Genomic DNA, 20,344 nt, shown 5'->3' on the forward strand with positions numbered 1-20,344 from the left:
GAATAAAACCATGTACTTTAAGTTACTTTTAACATTGTGTACTGAAAGAATGCTCTCAGAGAACTTCATTATATTATACTGAGTAATGCTCAGAAATACTGCAAGCAAAGTTAAAATTAACATGAAGGCTGGGATGTAATGAAGTTCTAGTTCGGCAGCCGTGCGGCACGCCATCCAAACTTGGACGGTTTTTTAAACGGGCAATCGTGTACAAGACTAAACCATCCCTTAGTCACAGTCCTTTAGTAAACTCCAGTATCATCAGCAGAACCATCCAAGCGCTGACATCTCCGTATGTTCTGAACATGATGCCATTGCTACTGCTGAGAGAGTGGAATTGCTGGCACCAACTCATGGTTCAATCAGTTATAGGTATGGATGGGCACTCAAGGTCTAGCCATCCAAGTCATCAAATTCTTTAAGTAGGGTTTTTTTTGCCATTATGAGAAACCTGGATGGTCAGGAGAAAAGCCCAGTGCATACTTGCCTGCTTTTTAGAAAACATGTTAGGGAGATTGTGAAAGTAACGCCTATCAGCACGGATGCATACTGCTACATCTGAGAGGAGTGTCATAAAAATGACTTACATCTAAATGTAAATTAGCCCCAAAGTTAGTAAGATCTACTTGCTGAAGAAGATACACTGATATTCAGGATTTGTTTTTGTATTGTGTTTTATAAGATGTTCCATATACTGTAAGTGGCCACGAGAAACCTTATTTAAAATGCATGTAGCCATACGGATCATTGTGCCTTATAACTGATGATCCCATTTGAATGTATGTATCTCTGATTTCTTTTTTTCCTCAAGAATGTAACAGCTGTATAATGGGGATAAGCGGCAATCAGGGAGATTTATGGACTATTTAGGGAGTCAGGGAGACTGCTGCTATTCCATGGAGTCTCCTGCAGAATGCAGGAGGGTGGGTAGGCAACTATGGCCTATTGAAATTTGATTATTCTCTTTTTAAGTTTGTCTGCAAAAGGCAAAAGAAGTTATTACTGTTGCAAAGTGCTCCAACAGTAATAACTCCTCTCTCCAATACATTTTATGCCCTTCAGTCCCCTTGCCCATTTGAGGATATACTCCTTTACAGTGTAATAATACAATCGGCAAATAAGGTCTTTTGGATGGTAAGCCTCAACGACATAGGGTTTTGTTTGCTCTATCAAATGCTATTTGGGTGTCTGGGTCATTTTCCAACAGTTCCTTGAATATTTTAGTTAGAAAATCAACGAATTTCTGAGGGGGAACATCTTCAAGCATAGCTCTGATTCTGAGATTATTTCTACATCCACTTTCATTTGGGAGATTTCTGCATTGTACAGGATGCCATCAGGTCTCTATCGACCTTAAGAGAGACAACCCAGTCAGTAACTTGTTTCAGATCTGACAGAATGGAGGAGATTTGCCTTTGGACCATCAAAGATTTGCCTTTGGACCATTTTAGGGTAGGATTCTCTGCCCTAAAAACAATATCTAACGGACGCAGCCGGACTAATGCACGACAGATGTATGCATGCTTGTTTAATGATAGACACGTGTAAGCGTTATTACACAAACAGGAATGTCATGTTGCGTATTAGCCCAGTTGCGTCCAATGAGGAGGGAAGTGGTGCGGTCCTGTGCCACTTCAAGACCTCACAAAAGATAGAGGTCTGGCAGGTTTGGGCGGCATGTATTACTGCCCGCAGTTCGGCATAGGGTGATCTGTCCCAATCACTAAGATGGACAGAGAGTAGGTGGAGGTGGCTCAGAGGCAGTTGGGGTGGGCAAGATATTTCTACAGCTGCCACTAAGAGCTAAAGGTGTGTGTGTGTGTGTGTGTGTGTGTGTGTGTGTGTGTGTGTGTGTGTGTATATATATATTTATATATATATATATATATATATAGTACAAAACCTTTAGTATTCTGAGCTGCGCCTTTACATGTTGTAGGGTGAAACTGGGGCAATTGGACTTCCAGGAGCAGAAGGCCTGCAAGGACCAAAGGTAACTATGATGTTACTTAAAATATGAGTGCTCTTTTATCTGATCCCATCACTTAAATAATGTACTTTTATTATAATTTAATACCAGGGCATGCAAGGTGACCATGGTCTTTCTGGACCGCCAGGACTTTCCGGACTAAAAGTAAGTGCAATTCTTCTGAAGCAGCTGCTACTACTCATGTCTAGAGAACACTTGTGTTTATAGGGTTATGGGTTTCATGTAAAAAATATATATATATATTTGATTGGATTTTTCCTATGAAAGGAATATACAGTATTACTGAAAGTACAGTATTGAGGTGTAGGAACAAAATACCCCCCAAAATGGAGAACTGAAATACCAGGGTTTCATACACAGGGTGATGCAAAAGAGTTAAGGCCCATATACACGGGAGAGATGTGTGCTGTGCGAACCGCTCAGCACACATCTCTCCCGCCGCTCAGCACAGCACGATGTGTGCTGAGCGATGCGGGGGAGGACGGGGGCCGCTCATTTCACCCAGCGGGTGAAATGGGCGACGTGCTAGGTTGAGCCTGCATGCAGGCCAATCTAGCACCGGCGATAGCGATGTGCGGGGCCGTGCATCGCTATCGCTGAGGGGGGCGGGGGGGGGTCACACGAGTGATCTGTGCTTAAAATCTAAGCAATCTTTTTTTTTTTTTTTAATTGAGATGGATGAATAGCACAATTTATGGGCTTTACCCCTTTGCGAAATGTTGCATAGTAGGAGCATATGAACCAGAGCACCTGATAAATATAAGAAATTATGGGAATATGTCATGAATGATGTCCAGTAAAACAAATTATTATTATTATTATTATTATTATTATTACTACAATTTATAGGGTACCACAAGTGGTCGGTATCCGGACTCCAGGTCGACAACAAAAAGGTCGCCGCCAATTGGTCGACACACCTTAGGTCGACATGGACAAAAGGTCGACATGGACAAAAGGTTGACAGGAACAAGGTCGACATGGAAAAAGGTCGACATGAGTTTTTCACTATTTTTTTCTTTTTTGGAACCTTTTCATACTTAACGATCCACGCGGACTACGATTGGAACGGTAATCTGTGCCGAGCGAAGCGCAGGCACCATGCCCGAAGCATGGCGAGCGAAGCAAGCCATGCGAGGGTACGCGGTGCACTAATTGGGGTTCCCGGTCACTCTACGAAGAAAACGACACCAAAAAAAACATAAAAAACTCATGTCGACCCTTTTCCATGTCGACCTAAGGTGTGTCGACCAATTGGCGTCGACCTAAGGTGTGTAGACCTTTTTGTTGTCGACCCTGAGTCCCAGACCCTGACAGAGGAGGGTGTCATTAAAAATTGTCTAAGGGATTTTGCCAATGTAAATCCGAAAAGGCCCTAGTGGTAGATCTAAAGTAATGTTGGGCTTGAAGATATGCCGTTTGATAAGCATTTAATACTTCAAATTTGGCTACAGCCTCCTTGAACATGAAAGGTCTGCATTCACCAAACCACCTATGGTAAATATGCCATTGACCTGCTAAATATTAAAGGGGTAGGCAGCCCTACCATTTTGAAAATTAGGATTAGCTACGAATGGGAGAAGCAAGGACTTGTGGATGTTCAGCCTGTATTTGCGATGGAGTAAAAGCTATACCCTCCTGGTACTCCATAGCAATGGATCATCATTTAGGTGTGATGTAATTACCTGATCAGGCAGATGTAGAAAGCTGGTGAGGTCAGCTTCCCCCTTCCCCGAAACTCCCCTTTTCTTTGGTGTATTTGTCCTGATTGTGTAACCAGGCTTTGAGATATCGTAATATCGAAGTGTAGAAATATAGCATCAGGTTGGGGAAGGTAGTACCTCCATTAACAATAGTTTGCTATACTTTTACTAAGTTAATTCTAGGTTGCTTACCATTCCAGATGAATTTTTGGAAAAGATAATTTATGCATTGAATATCCTTTTGTGGCACAATGAGTGGTACAGCTTCGATTAAGGGGTTTATTCAAATACATCATACATTTGTTCGAATGGATCCGACAAGCCCTATTCAATTGAGTGTCCAAATTCGACTGTCGGATTTGAGCCTAATGCGACTGTCGGATTTGGCCGGCGTCCGTTCTGCTGCTGTCAGAAGCTCCCTGTGTGTGAGATCACAGGGAGCTGCTGGAGGGAGCCGCACATCACGGGACTCAGCCGTGTAACCCAGTGCCGGCCGGGGAGCGCTGCAGGAAAAGAGGTGCCTGGCTGGGGGAATGCCCGTCAGGTACCTGCATGCTCTACTGCCCATATCCCACCTGCTCCCCATAGCCCACCGCATTGCTTCCCATAGACCACCACACTGCTCTCCATAGCCAGCTGCACCGCGCCCACGTCTCCTCACCTCAATCCAACTTTTTTTTAAATCGGATTGAGATTGTCAGAAATGAGACCAAAACCTGTCGAATTTGGTCCCTTTTCTGACCGATGCACGCGAATCGGCGGAATTGCTTTTCCGCCGATCCACGCCCTTTCGGACAAGTCAAATTCCCTGACTTCGTCGGAAAAAAAGCAGGGTATTGAAAAGGTCGGAACCCCTGACGACCTAAAAAAGTTGAAAACTGCCGTCTTTTCGACAAGACGCATTTTCGACTGTGATTGAATATACCCCTAAGTATAGTAGTCTCATTCTAATGAGACTAGCTCTCCCCATATATGATAAAGGGAGCTGTCTCCAACCCTCCAACTCAACTGACAAGGCTCTTATAACAGGAGTAAAATAAAGTGCATGAGAAATCTCTACACCCTGTAGGTAAAATAATCTGTCCAGGAAATAGGGAATTCTTGTGTCCAAGATCATCATTATTATTGTTTCTTATTTGACATTGTAGGGTCAAAGAGGAGACCCAGGTTTGCCTGGTCTGGAGGGTTCAATGGGAATCCAAGGGCCAAAGGGACATAAGGTAAGTACCTCAGATAAGTTAAACACATTTGTACTACTTGTTATTATGTAAAAAATGTACTGATTCATATCTGATAAACAACTACATAGTACAATACAAATGCTGCCTGTCCATTCTAATATTTCATTAGATAATAGTTAAATAATAATGCTTATAATTTCACTTTATGCACCCTTTCCCATCCCACATTACTTTACTTTCCCCCAAGAACTATAGCATCCCAACATTGCTACCAAATAAGTCGGGATCCTGGAATAGGGGTTAAGCCTCGTGGGGAAGGGGTGTGGCATTGTGACACACCCCCATATGCATCACTGTGGTGTGTGACCAGCACTTTCCGAGATGCTGGGCTGCTCCCAGGCTCTCCCTCCACTGTGAATAGATACAGTCAGTGTGCATGCACACCACATCTATTCACCCCCAGCTCTGCTATGCAGAGCAGCAGTGACAGCACTCCCCAACTCCACCATCCCCCTGAAGGGCACTGTGGCCAGCGGGAGGGATGGTGGGACAGTCCCAGAAAATTGGGACTGAAAGCGGGCCAGTTGGGAGGTACGGCTACAGTGGCATAGAACAGCTTTCCTTTTTATACCACCAAGCAAGGGCGTAACTACCATAGGTGCAGGCAGTGCAGCTGCTATGGGGCCCAGAGGTGAGAGGGGTCCAGCTTCCCTGTCACAGTTACATGTGTTATATACATTTTTTGCCGTTGGGTGGTTCGTAGGGGTCCTTTCAAACTTTTTCCTTGGGGCCTGCAATATAGCTAGGTATGCCCCTGGACCTGCTCATTGTACTGTAGTGTGGTATAAAATTAACTGGAGGGCATTTTAATGTTATATAATATAAACTGAGGCACTGTAATGAGTCACAATATGAATGGGGAGCACTATATATCATAATGTTATTGGGGGTACTGTGTGGCATAATGTGTACTGGCAGCTCTGAAATGTTACACAGGGTGAACCTAATCACTACTACCATTCATAAAAGAAACTAGGGCACTACTATGGGGCACAACATTAAATAAGGCTCTACTATGGTTCAGAACTAGGACACTATTATAGGGCATACAATTAACTGCTGCGGAGAAGGGTCTCTCTAGAAGCATTGGGACAGGGCCCCTTCAACATATTGCTATGGGGTCCACAAAGTTCTGGCTACGCCCCTGCCACCACAGTTACTCCTCAATCTTTCCTTTCCTTTGAATAGAATGTCAGTGGCATTAATAATAATCAGTGCTAGTGGAAAATAAGAAATACTGTATGTACAGCAAAGATAAATGCATATTGTGAGCTTATGGAGCAGACACCTATGGGTACATTTATCAAATATTGGAGAAAGATAAAGTGGAGAGCCTTGCTCATAGCAACAAATCAGCTTCTTTAATTTTTCTAGCACAGCCTGTAACATGGCAGGAGCTGATTGGTTGGCACTTCATCTCTCCTCACTGCTGAACGGAAAAAGATATTGTAGGTCCACTTTATTACTAAGCTTGTAATAATATTAAGCACATTGCACATTCAGAGAACATCTTATATAATAAATATGGGGGGAATTTAAGTGTTTTGCGTGCTGGCTGCCACTAGATGGCGCCTGATGAAGCAATTCAAGTGTTGCTCCATTTGGGCGCGCACAGCCGCCAGCACTGACGTTACGGTTATGTTTTACTGTCATTTTGATGGGCTGGTAACTACTGTAAAGCTGAAAAATACGGCACCAATTGTTTTTTTGAATAATTTCAGACATTGCATTACTCAACAGAAAGTAAAAGCAATTGTGCTAAATGAGAAGTGACTGCTTCTTATAAAAATGTATTTCAGGGGGACATTGGTGATGAAGGATATAAAGGAGATCAGGTAAATTATTTGTAACCACCATTGGTTTGTTTACTAATGTTACATTCAGCCATTTCTAGTGAACACAAAGGGCAAGATGTATCTAAGCTTGGAGAGAGACTAAAAAGCTATGTGTACTAAGCTTTGGAGAGAGATAAAGTGGACGGAGATAAAGTACCAGCCAATCAGCTCCTAACTGCCATGTTACAGGCTGTCTTTAAAAATTGGCTGTTAGGAGCTGGTTGGTTGGTACTTTATCTCTCTCTAAGACTTAGTACATAGACCCCACAGAGAGAAAGTGCCAACTAATCAGCTCCTAACTGGAATTTTTCAGACACTGACTGTAAGCGGACAGTTAAAAGCTGATTGTCTGGTACTTTATATCTCTCCACGTTATCTCTTTTCAAGGCCTAATACATAACCTCTTGAGTGTGAAAAAAAATGTATGAGATATGATTCACCTACACCATTACTACTCTGTGCTTTATGTTCTCAGTCTACCTTCCCATCAGGGCCGGTTCTTGCCCTTTTGGCTCCCCGGGCGGGGCAATTTGGGCGTGGCTTCATACAGGGGGCGTGGTCAGTTACGCCCCCTGTACAGTAGAGTAGCGCCGCTGTAAAAGAAAAAAAAAATTAATACTTACTATCCCCACTCCCGACCTCTGCAGACCTCCGCCGGCGCCGCTCCTCTCCTCGGATCTGGCATAGACAGACACTAGAGGTCAATTATGACCCCTAGCGTCTGTGTCAGTCCAACAATGCTGTGCGGTGCACGATGACGTCATCGCGCACCGCACGGCAAAGGTCCTCTCCACGAAGGGAAACTAGACGCGTAGCGTCTAGTTCCCTTCACAGCGGGGGACCAGCAGGGCGGCGGGGGACACAGCGGGCAGCAGGGGGCACAGCAGTAGTGGATCTTGCCATGGTGCGGCGCCCTCCGGAGGGCGCCGGCGCCCTCCGTATGGCGGCGCCCCGGGCAAAAGTCCTGCTTGCCCGTGGCAAGATCCGCTACTGCTTCCCATCTACCACTGCATCACTCCATACATCCTGATACTGCCTTTGTTACATGCAACCCTGTTCTTACTAAATTTTATTTATTAATTATTTTCTATTGTTTTAATTGTCCATTTATTTCAGGGAGAAAAGGGGGAAGCAGGTCTGCCTGGAATAGCAGGAATAAGGGTAAACCTTCTAATTTTGCTCTACTCTATCTAAAATGTGAAACTGCAGTACTGTATGTATGATATTAATAATTTCCTTTTGCTTACAAAATCCACAAAGGGTGAAGAAGGCAACAAAGGAGCCAAAGGAGAGGTAAATGTCTAATATCATCCTAAAGCATCATTTAATTTGATGGTATAGATTATAAATGCATTTTATAACCCTCACAGTTAACAGAAGTACACACTGACATTAGAACAATACAAGGTCAAACGCCTGTGAAACCAGATGTCAGATACAGTTCCCATTGGTTGCTAACATTCACTTATATGCTCATTCAGGAGGTCAACGGGGGTCACTTCATTGACCTCAAAGAGACTGATTCTGAGTTGGGAGCAAAGCAAAAAGGGGCAAGTAACTTGGCACCACCATGTTGCACTGCAGGTAGGGCAGATATAAAGGGCCTGACTCAGAGGTGGACGCAGACGTTCACATGACTATAAGCAAATGCTGGTACAAACTACTTCCCTTGTTTACATCCGTGCAGCCAAATGTGCAAGGACTGAGATGCCCACTCTCAGCTAACATGCAGTAACACATGTAGTAATACAGACTGGTGGGTCCTTAGACGCCATCATCGGTTGCACCATTGAATCTTGCAACAGCCCTATGGCAGTTTTTCCTGTCTGACTATGGCCTCCTATGTCTGCGGCTGTGCATCTGCTTTAAAATGACTATAATCACGGCATTGTACAGTGGCGATGGGACCAAGATGATGCAAGTGTGGCATCACGCCGCCCCATATCGCCGACCTGGCTGCCCCCTCCTGGAAGGGGAAGCTGAAAATTCGGCAACTATAGAATGGGGTTGGGTAACCCAGATTGATGATTACCGTAAGCAGTCATTTTAATAAGGATATAACATTTAACTGCCCAGTTGAAGAAAAATGTGTATGTATTAAGCAGTATGCAGTCATTATGTCAGCATTCAGAATGTCAACATGGTCAGAATGTTGATGTTGTGAATGTAGACAGACAGAATGTCAGCAGTCCAGTATAAGGTTAGAGTGACAATCACCTGAAAATGCTATGTCAACATTCACAATGTCAAGATTCTGTCAATGTTGACATTCATGATGTCAACATGCGACATGTTGAAATAATGTCAATATCGACGTTCAGATCATGTCAACATTCAGACTATGTCGACATTTTGTTCCACACTCTGTTAGTTATGTAAAATTTGGACAAGCATAGGGGGTCTATGTTCTAAGCCTTGGAGAGAGTTAAAGTGGATGGAGATAAAGTTCCAGCCAATCATCTCCTAACTGTCATGCTACAGGCTGTGTCTGAAAAGTGACAGGAGCTGGTTGATTGGTAGTTTATCTCCGTCCACTTTATCACTTTCCAAGGAAAAGTACATAGACCCCTAAATCAAGTATACTCTGACAGTAATGAATACATCTAATGCTGGTCTTTGTATTAAACGAATTTATGATAAAAATTGCAAAACTGTAAAAAGAAGTTTTCTATGTATGTAGTTTTTCTCATTGGCTAACTAAATCTGATGATCCCTTTCTGGCAGGATTCGCACACTCATGTGGATATTTTCATAAAAAGGCGATGGTCATGTGTAACCTTATGGTTGCACATGTGCAGTGTTTGAGCCATTCTCGGGGCTCGGCACACACTCCTCTGACCAGTGATGCTCAGTCTGTAATTAAGGCTGAGTCAATAGCGTCATTGCAACAGGAATAACAGCCCCTGCTGCACTCTCATAGGGTGTGGTATATTTTGTAGACATTCATCATGTCAACATGAGAATGTCTACAAGGTCATAATATCGACATGCAGCATGCCACCATGCTCGCAATGTCGACATTTGTCATAATGACTCTGATAAAATGTTGACATTAGAAAGTCCTCAAAATATCCCTGTGGTCTAGCAGTACCTAGCTGCCAGGTGCAGTGGGACTGCCTCCAGCGATATCTTCTAGGTCTGGCGGTCATCTGATGATGACTTCCCACAGATCCAGACAAACAGCGGGATCCGACAGTTGGATGCTGGAGGTAAGTACTGTGGCTGGTAGTTAGGGACTAGGTGGAGGCTGCGGGGGTGGGAGAGGTTAGGGTTTGGCTGTGGGAGGGGTGGGTTAGGGTTAGGATTAGGGTGAAATTACTTTGTACGATTAGTCGGTATTCTTGTCGTCAGGATTCTGCTGCCGGTCTTCTAACTGTCGGGATTTCATACCCAACACATTTCCATTAGTGTTGTTTCCCCCACATGATTTGAGGCCCTACTGCTTAGTAAATATACTGTATGCCCAGGTGAGAGAATACTTGTTTTGATTTTCTGTCCCACAATCACTGATTTCTTCCATGCATGACTGGTGAAAACAGCCACAGCCAGGGGTTCTGAAGGAGGTGTAGCCTAATTTGGGGAAGCATGGCCACATCTCAAATATATGTAATAGGATGCTGACGGGGGTGCCTGCGGGTGTATGGGGGCGCCAGCAGGGGTTAAAGTGGGGGGGAACGAGGTGGAACTGAGTTCCACCACCTGTAATGTTAGGGGGAACTAGTTCCACCATCTCCATTGCCCTGCTCAGTAATTCCAACAGAAAAGCCCACCCCCATTATCAGCGTAAATCGATGATACAGGAGGCACTAGTGTTACTGATGAGCTGCAGCCACCTAATCCTTCCTCAGGTCCTGGTGCCTCCATGGTCCTCCTCCGTGAGTTCCACCACCTCACCAGGACCACTTAAAGCCCTGGGCGCCAGAGTCACAGAAGGGAACAGCCATGCTGCAATTTGGGTAATGTCTCCATTAGCAGCTGACCCGGGCTCCTGTCACGGCCCTTCAGCAAGCACAGGCCCATGTAATTAGTACTTGCTCCCCCTCCACCTCTCAGGAACCACTGCTTTCCAGACTTATTGTGAGTCACAATGTGAATCAAGAGAACGGCAACTGCACTAGCCAGGCAAATTATGCCTCAAATAATAAACATTCCTGAATGCTTCCAAGTTCTGTATCAATAATTAAACTGCAATTCCTAATAAACTTATCAGATTGGATGCATTGATGTCACTCCCCACATAATATTAGGTGAAACAGTTCTTTCCTGTACTGTGCCTCTGATTACACTAACAGCTATTGTTGTGGATTTCAGAAAGGTGACACCGGTGACCTTGGTGACAAAGGGATAGAGGGTAGGAAAGGTGAAGTCGGCATGGCAGGACCACAAGGGCCTCGGGGTTTTCCAGGTGAAGGAGGACAGCAAGGAAGATCTGGAATACCTGGCATTCCTGGAAAACCAGTAAGTGAATACTAATTCATGTTGAAAAAAATCTAGTTTTCAGGTTGGAATGATGTTTTAATGTAGTAGTCACCATATACAGCAGCCATTTTGAATTACCGCGGGAATGTGCGCTCCCAATACCCACAGTATACATTTAAAAAAAAAAATGTATGCAGGGTTTCAACTCTGACAATCCTAGGATGAAAATAAAGGCACTCACCTGGACGGAGGTGTTTGGTGTCTCTGCGGCAACCAGTGGCCTCCCCTCCATCTTTGGAGTGGGAGGGAACTGCTGGGAGATGTAGTTCTCCCAGCTGCTGCCTAGGGAGTGGGGAGGTCACACAAATGCTCAGACACACACACACACACACACACACACACACACACACACACACATTACACTCACTGCTGCTTCGGAAGGTGAGTAAATTGGAAACTTTCAATCAGCGCCGTAACTAGACTGTTTGGTGCCCTGTGCCAGAGAGAGAATTGGCGCTCCCCCCCCCCCCCCCTTCGTTTTTCTTATAGGGACATAAGGCGCATGGCTCGTGGGGAGGAGGCATGACAAGATTGATTCCAGATAAAGCTCATGCTATGATGCCCTTTCCCACATATTATATATATATATATATATATATATATATATATATATACTCTATATATAACTCTGTGTTGGCGGCACTCAGGAGACAAAGACATACATGCACAGGTGTATGCTTCAACATTTCTAAGGTTCAATCCTAACTCATCCTGGATTAAACCTTTGAAACGTTTACACACACATTTATAGACCACTGCAAGAAGATGGATTTGGATACAAATCCTCTTTATAGTACCACATTCATACATTCATGCACTTAACTTTCCCTGTTATTCAGTTACAATACCCTTTATTAAATAACACAGTTCACTATACTGCCATAACCGGGATTCAAACCTATAACCTGTTGATTTCTAATCAAACACCCTACTCATTGAGCTATTTGATCCTACATAAAAACTATGAACACTATAAAAATATTTCAGCAGACCTATGTAGTGTTCAGCCACGCATCCAATCTCTTGCAGCCACACACTACATAGATCTGCTCAGCCACAATGTTGATAATTTTTTCAAAAAGTACAAGGTAAGCTTCAAATAGTTAGAATTATCTAGCTTAGAATTATCTAACTTTCTGTGCAAGGGCAGATAGCTCAATGAATAGAGAGTCTGACTGCAATGCCACAGGCAATGGGTTTGAATTCCGGGTATGTCAGCATCTTGAAATATAATAAAGGACAGTGTGACTGAATAACAAATAAATCTCAAATTGAGTTCATGAATGTTGTATAGGTATTAACGACAAAAGGGGTCAGGGTAGGAGACAGGAGCAGTCAGGAGATGCTGGGCTTCAAAAAGGGGGTAAGCTGCAAGTGAAAGTAATGAAAACAGATAATTGACCTTTCCCTGCAGCGCTATGTGTGGTGCCCCCTCCACATACATCTGGTTACGGCCCTGCTTCCTATTGCTTAATTAGTCCTTAGGGGGATGGGGTGATTTACCAAAAAATATTTTTGAAAAAATCAGACTTGCTCTGGAGTTGCGTGAAAAAGGACAGTGATTTCTATAGAAATCACTGTGGCGCACTGTCTCTCTTTTAATTGAATTGCAAAACCCAGAAACTGCAGGGATTTTTAAATGTCCCACATTGCATTTCCTCCTTACAGTCCAGGTTTTAGTGATAGCATGATTCAGTACAGGTGACTTAGGGCCCAATTCAGACCTGATCGCTGCTGTGTGTTTTTTGCACCGCAATGCGCACACCCATCAGCAAACAGCGACAGGATGGTGCAAAAATGTTTGCTCGCAAAGGGGTTTGCACAGTGATTGACAGGAAGAGGACATTTGTCGGTGGTAACTGGCCGATTTCTTCGAGTGTCAGGAAAAACGCAGGCCTTCCCACGCGTTTTCAGGGTGGGTGTGTGACGTCAGCTCCGGATCCGATCAGCCTGATTTCTTTGCACTGGAGGAGTAGGTATTGAGCTACGTACAGACTGCACACACTGCACAGAATGGGAAAATCATTAGACGTGAGTGTGATGCGAACGGTTTTGTAGCTGTAAGCTGACTGAGGGGAATTTTCGCACGGCGTACACATGCATTTGTACACTTGCACAAAGCGAATTTTCACTCCCTCTGGGTGGCGACTATCTGATCGCAGGACAGTGTAATTTGCAGCACAGCGATCAGGTCTGAATTAGGCCCTTAGTACTTCAGTTATTTTGATTTAGCCATTCTTTGCTGAAGCCTGGATATCACTAAAACCTGCATTGTTAGTGTGCCTTGAGGTCCAAGGTTGGGAATACCTGTACTACACTACGAAAACAAGTGATAGTGAGTGCACATATTTCACCGGGTGTAGTATGGTATGCCGACGGCCGGGCTCCCGGCGACCAGCATACCGACGCCGGGAGCCCGACCGCCGGCATACCGACAACGTGACGAGCGCAAAGGAGCCCCTTGCGGGCTCGCTGCGCTCGCCACGCTATTTTATTCTCCCTCCAGGGCGGTCGTGGACCCCCACGAGGGAGAATATATGCCGGTATGCCGTGTGTCGGGATTCCGGCGCCGGTATACTGTGCGCCGGGATCCCGGCATTCGGCAAACTGAAGACCACCCATTTCACCTACTGAATTTTGGCTTTTACTCAAGCTATTGCTTCTCACTTCAGCTACATCAATAGACTGTGTGTTGGGAAGAGATAAGGGATAATACTTTAACAGAATATCAGGTAAATGTATTATCCTTCGTTATGGGGGAGAAGTGATATTAGCACACACTATGTGCACTGATACCGCTTCCCTCCCATGTATGACACTGGCGGTGCGAGCTCAGTGACAGGGGTGTTATGCACTGTGTTGGCACACTGTACTGATCAATTACTGTAAATGTAGAAATAATGTACCAGAAGACTGACTAAATAATTTATGGCTCAAATATACTGTATTCTCTTCATCATAATGGGCTCCATAAATGACTTGGTATGGGTGAGAAAGGGCTCCTTTGTGTCACACTTTTCTGATATGATGAAAGAATGGATTGTATTTACTTTTTATAGTAAAAGGTAACAGTGGGGATGGGGATTGTGGAAATTACTGGGGGAGTATTGTAACCAGGAGATGTCAGTGATATCTTCTGCATTACATGAATGATGAATTGGTCTGACAATTAATGAAGTAAATGTTAATTTTCACCCAGTGGCGTCATGAGGGGGGTGTGGCCGCACCCAGGTGTCACCCTTCAACGGGGTGACACCAAAAAGAGCTGCACACCCACACTCACTTCCGCCAATAATTCAGACACCTGCCTGGACTGACCATCTTCACGGCCGTGGCGCCGCCGGATCTGTACTGCCGCAATCTATAGATGCCGGGTGCAGGACGTCACTCCCGTGACGTCATCACGCACGCCGGCACCGCAGGGCAGGCCATTCTGTGAGGGAGAATGGGAGTCGAGTGCATGATGCCCACGTGGAGTGCGCCCGGCTCCCGTCTTTGCAGCTAGCGGAGTACCCGGCTCTCCTCCCTGCCTGCCACCGCCGGGCGCGCACAGGAGATACGCCTGGATCGCATCCCTGCCGCTGAAGGAGCACCGCCGGGCGCTTGGTTCCTGTACCTGCCGCCGCTGGAGCTGGTAGGCTTTAAAATTAAATGACAGTCTCCAGTATGTCCCTCTCCAACCCAGCGTCCCAATCCCCAGTCTGTCCCTCTCCCACTCTGCATCCTCTCCCACCCAGTGTCCCAGTCCCCAGTATGTCCCCCTCCCACTCTGCATCCTCTCCCACCCAGTGTCCCAGTCCCCAGTATGTCCCCCTCCCACTCTGCATCCTCTCCCACCCAGTGTCCCAATCCCTAGCATGTCCCCTCCCACTCTGCATCCTCTCCCACCCAGTGTCCCAATTTCTAGTCTGTCCCTCTCCCACTCTGCGTCCTCTCCCACCCAGTGTCCCAATCCCTAGTCTGTCCCTCTCCCACTCTGCGTCCTCTCCCACCCAGTGTCCCAATCCCTAGTCTGTCCCTCTCTCCCACCCTGCGTCCTCTCCCATCCAGTGTCCCAATCCCTAGTCTGTCCCTCTCCCACTCTGCGTCCTCTCCCACCCAGTGTCCCAATCCCTAGTCTGTCCCTCTCCCACCCTGCGTCCTCGCCCACCCAGCGTCCCAATCCCCAGTATGTCCCTCTCCCACCCAGTGCCCCAATCCCTAGTATGTCCCCCTCCCACTCTGCAACCTCTCCCACCCAGCGTCCCAATCCCCAGTATGTCCCTCTCCCACCCAGTGCCCCAGTCTGTCCCTCTCCCACCCAGTGCCCCAATCCCTAGTATGTCCCCCTCCCACTCTGCAACCTCTCCCACCCAGTGTCCCAATCCCCAGTATGTCCTCCTCCCACTCTACGTCCTCTCCCACCCAGCATCTCCCCCTTCCTCTGTCCCTCTATCCATTATGTCTTTCTCCCACCCTGCATCCCCCTCTCACCTAATGCCCCCGTCCTCCTCAGTCCCTTCCTCCACCATGTGTCTCCCTCTCACCCAGTGCCTCTTAAGGACACCCGCCTTCTGATTGGCCACACCCCTTTTTCGGCATCTGCCACAGTACACCCTCGAGTGGACACTACCCCTTTCAATTTTCCATACCCCCACTTCAAAATTCCCTCTTCGATCACTGTGTGTGTGTGTGTGTGTGTGTGTGTGTGTGTGTATGTATGTATGTATGTATGTGTGTGTATATATGTGTATATATATATATATATATATTATACACACACACTGATAAGAAACCGTGTGGTGTGCTACGGGAGGAGGTCCATGGGGGGGTGACACCATGAGTTACCACACCGGGTGACACCAACCCTAGTGACGCCACTGTTTTCACCTGCTTTTGATGAAATTAAGTGATGCATCATTAAGATAATAGGTGGTTTACAGGATATACAGAGAAGTCAAAACTGTTTAAGATCTAGAACAATATTTATCAAGTTAAGACAGTGGGATACACAAATAGCCTTGTGCAGATTCTCTTCCTTGCTAATTGGAAGAAAAGTTGTTGCTGAATTTTGAACTGAGCACAATATAATAATTAATGCAGCCAGTTTTAACTGATTCTCTGTTGTTACTAATACCACTTTTCCACTAGCGTAGCACCCGTGCTACAGCCCCCTGCAGACAGTGCTCACCAACCCGGCAATTGCCGGGTTGGTGACCCGCTAGTGACGCGGAAGGGGCGGCGCAGGGAGATCACACTAGACAGCTAGCCGGGTTGAACACGTGTTCAACTCGGCTAGCTACCAGGGTAGGATTCCCGGATCACTTGATCTGGGAATTTGACAGGGGACCCGTTTCCACTAGGGAAAAACACGGGTAAATCCGCGCCCCCGCGCATTTACCCGTGTTTAAAAAAGCTAGTGGGAAAAGGGGTATTAATGAGTTCTGCATATGTATCAAAGCTAGTTAGCACTCTAGCATTACTGAAATAATCAGCACTGCACATATATAGAGATTATCACATTAACTAACGACCAAGAATTACTTACGTAAGGGCTATTGGTTAAGGTAGCTAGTATACTTAAGTTTTTGTTTTAACATCTCTTGCATACAGTAGCTACGTAAAATGTCCTAAAGCCCTTATAGAGTCTGAGGACAGGATTCTGAGTATAATTCCAATAAACCTTTCTTTGTAATAATCCTTTGGTAACAGCCTTCTTTGTTAAATTACTCTCTATTTCTTCAGGGATCAACACAAATCGGAAACCTGATGTTTTTTCCATAGAAATGTCTAGCTACTGTACCGTAGTTTCTTTAGGCTTTTTCTTCCATTTGAATTAATTTGAAAAGAACAGGGTAGAAGAAAAAACTGGAAGGGAAGTTCAAACACGTGAATGCAAGACGTGTGTTCCTTAACTCAACCTCTTCAATTCTTTTCACCCCTTCCACACCCGTTCTGTTTCTGCAGACGGGCGAGGTATAATAATTTCAGGGGGTAGCGACGGCGCCCAAACTTTATTACAGCTAAACCAGATTACCGTGGGCGCGATATGCATGATAATGGGGATCACTTTAGAAAGGAGATTGGGCGTGATACATCATATGAATACCGCCCTTAGACTCAAGTGCCTTTATCAATAGTTTCCATTCCATCATAGTTTGAGTCATATACTTTTAATCACCTTTATGTTTTAGAAGCAGCTTAATTTAAAATCCATAGTTAAAAATAACTATAATTTTGCCTCCACAGATTATCGCTATGAAAACTGCAATTAAATTATGAAGGGAGATCTGGTAACATAATTATAGTGATGCAAGATACATATTAAGAGATTTATTACCTCTCATTCTAAATATGACTGGATATGTTGGATCAACAAGTACAGAGCCGACCATAGGCATAGGCAAACTAGGCAATTGCCTAGGGCATTTGATATGCCTAGGGGCATCAGCAGCTTCTGCTGATTAAAATGATATGCGACATGCCTATATACTGTGTGTAGCATTTCATATGCAGATACAGCCAGTCTTACACAGTATATAGGCATGCTGCATATCATTTTAATCAGCAGAAGCTGCTTGTGCATCATAGCCACATAGCAATGCAAATCATTTTCATTAAAAAAAAGGTGTGCCCGACGTTATCATTGAGGCAAGATTTATGAGGACACATCTGTATCCAAGCAGAGGCAGAGGTTACAGTGTTAGTGGCAGTGTGAGTGCTGTGTGCATGTGAGTGGGTTGGTTGTGCAGTAGTGTTTGGAATATGTGTAAGAAGCATTATGTGTGTCATGTAAAAATTCATTAATAATGTGCAGCAAATGTGTAGGGGGCACTATGTGTGTCATTATGTGTATAAGGGCATTAGTAAAGGTTGTCATAATGTGTAAGGCGCATTATGTTTATAAGGACATTAATAATGTGTCTCATATGTGTAAGGGGCATTACTGTGTGGAATTATGTGTATAAATGCATTACTAATGTGTGGCATTATGTGTATAAGGTGCTCTACTATGTGGCGTTGCATATAGAAAGGGCACTACTGTGTCGTCTAATGTGAATAAAGAGCAATAGGGTGTGGTGTAATGTGAATAAGAGGCTCTACTGTGAGAAGTAACATTTATAAGGTAAAGTGATACTACTGTGGGATGTAATATGAATTATGGACACTATCACATGATCAAATGTGAATAAAGTTGCAGTACTGTGTGGCGTAATTGGAATTGGGGTTATTGTGTGGCCATGCCCATTGCAGGCAAAAACACACCCCTTTTTGGGCTGTGCGCCAAATGTGCGAACTGTTCCTATTAAAAATATTGGGTGTACAAACACCAAAATAAGGACTGCTATGGGTGAGGGGTGATGGTGCTGGGAAAGAGGTGCAAGGTCAGAGGCGGAACCAGCGGTGGTGCTAGGGGGCAACAGCCAAAATCTTGCCTAGGGCATCATATGGGTTAGGGCCGGCTCTGAACAAGTAGATTAATAAGGATATGAGTTTATGGACACAAAATGCAGTAATATCGTTGAAAGATATTGATAGTGATAGATAGAAAAATAAACTACTGTACAGTAGCTATAGTCCTATCTGGGGAAAAAAACAATAAGATTTCCTATTTACATTGGTTACTCCTTGAAGAAATAGACAGAAACTGAACTGAGACTATGATCACCACCATTCTTTCATAGAGAAGTTTATCTTTTAGAATAATAGTGTTAATACATGAGGCACTCGATATCCCGGCTGTCGGGATCCCAGGGCGCTCTGCATACCGGCGCCGGTATAACGACAACTATTCTCCCTCTTGGGGTATCCACGACACTCCTGGAGGGAGAATAAATAGCGTGGCGCGTGCAGCGAGCCTGCAAGGGGCTCTTTTGCGCCTGCCTCGCTGCTGGCATTCCGGCGGCTGGGATCCTGGCACTGGTATGCTGGGCGCCGCGATCCCGAGCATCAGTATAACGTAGTACACCCTGTTAATACATTGTTCCTACAGTCTAAATGAGACTTGTAATTTCAGCTGTTACCTACAGATGGCCTTTTAGGCTCATTTTTATTCCATTAAAGTTTCGCCCTTCACTACGTTCTCAACAAATGTTGTTATCTTCTGTAATGTGGTCAGAACAGATTTCATGTTGGCTCTAGATTTTGTTTTTAAAAATGAATGCACTCGTGTAATCCCCCTGCTTTAATTTTAATTTACTAGACCAGCTGTGATATGTCAGCATTAGTATTCAGTGGCCTTTAGGAGGTGCAAGACTAAAGTTTTACAAACATGAAACATTAATATATATTTGGTAATATCTATTATGGTAAAGTATAATTATTTCTATATAATCATCTTACTCCTAGCTTCATTATTGCTGTCTCTTTCGATTTGAGCAAATGTTGCAAATACTGTATGTAATATGCATCTATAATTATATATATATATATATATATATATCAGTGGCGTCACAAGGCGGGTGCGGGGGGTGCGGCCCGCACCCGGGTGTGACACCTGGAGGGGGTGACACCAAATGTCAGCTCCTCCGCAGTGACAGGAGCCAGGTGCTGCAGTGTGAAATTCCGTTACAGCACCCGGCTCCTGTCATAGCAGAGGAGCCGACAGCACACTGAGACCGTCTCTGGGGGAAGCCCAGCATCTCCGGAGATGCTGGGCACGCCCCCAGAGTGACGATCCCGGTATCCCCGCGAAGCCACGCCCCCTATCTGTAAGGCCACGCCCCTTTTTTTGCCGCGATCGCGGCAGTACATCAGGGGTGCGCACCGGGTGTCACCACACCTGGTGACGCCTCTGATATATATATATATATATATAATATGAAGAAATAGTATGGGTGGTATTGGCGCTACTGCTTTCCTTAAAGCTTAGTAAATGTCCTTTTCCCTCCTCTATGGTAACAGGACTTCTTAAAAATGCACTCCCGCGTTATAATGGGGTGGCAGCCCTTTTCTCCCGTGGTTTGCTGTTCAGGCTAACCGTTTTAAATCTAAAAGACAAAAAATGAGAATAGGCGCCTCCTAGTGCATTATCTCACATTTGTTGTGACCTCCACCTTTAGTAACACCCCAGTGAATTCAAGGTGTACCTTGGATGGTGGAATTCCAACCACCTAA

The 20,344-nt window shown here is 45.0% G+C and overlaps 1 protein-coding gene across 1 annotated transcript in view; it reads left to right on the plus strand.

Annotated features, from left to right (window-relative positions):
• The window catches only part of LOC134929625 (collagen alpha-1(XXI) chain-like), a 293,832-nt gene that overhangs the window by 245,565 nt on the left and 27,923 nt on the right, over positions 1-20,344 (plus strand). The window contains exons 19-25 of the mRNA XM_063925210.1: positions 1,940-1,993; positions 2,081-2,134; positions 4,842-4,913; positions 6,734-6,769; positions 7,886-7,930; positions 8,030-8,062; positions 11,081-11,227. Coding sequence (XP_063781280.1) covers positions 1,940-1,993; positions 2,081-2,134; positions 4,842-4,913; positions 6,734-6,769; positions 7,886-7,930; positions 8,030-8,062; positions 11,081-11,227 — 441 coding nt within the window. The remainder of the gene's footprint in view (positions 1-1,939; positions 1,994-2,080; positions 2,135-4,841; positions 4,914-6,733; positions 6,770-7,885; positions 7,931-8,029; positions 8,063-11,080; positions 11,228-20,344) is intronic.

The sequence above is a fragment of the Pseudophryne corroboree genome, chromosome 5 (assembly GCF_028390025.1).
Source record: "Pseudophryne corroboree isolate aPseCor3 chromosome 5, aPseCor3.hap2, whole genome shotgun sequence".
Taxonomy (NCBI): domain Eukaryota; kingdom Metazoa; phylum Chordata; class Amphibia; order Anura; family Myobatrachidae; genus Pseudophryne; species Pseudophryne corroboree.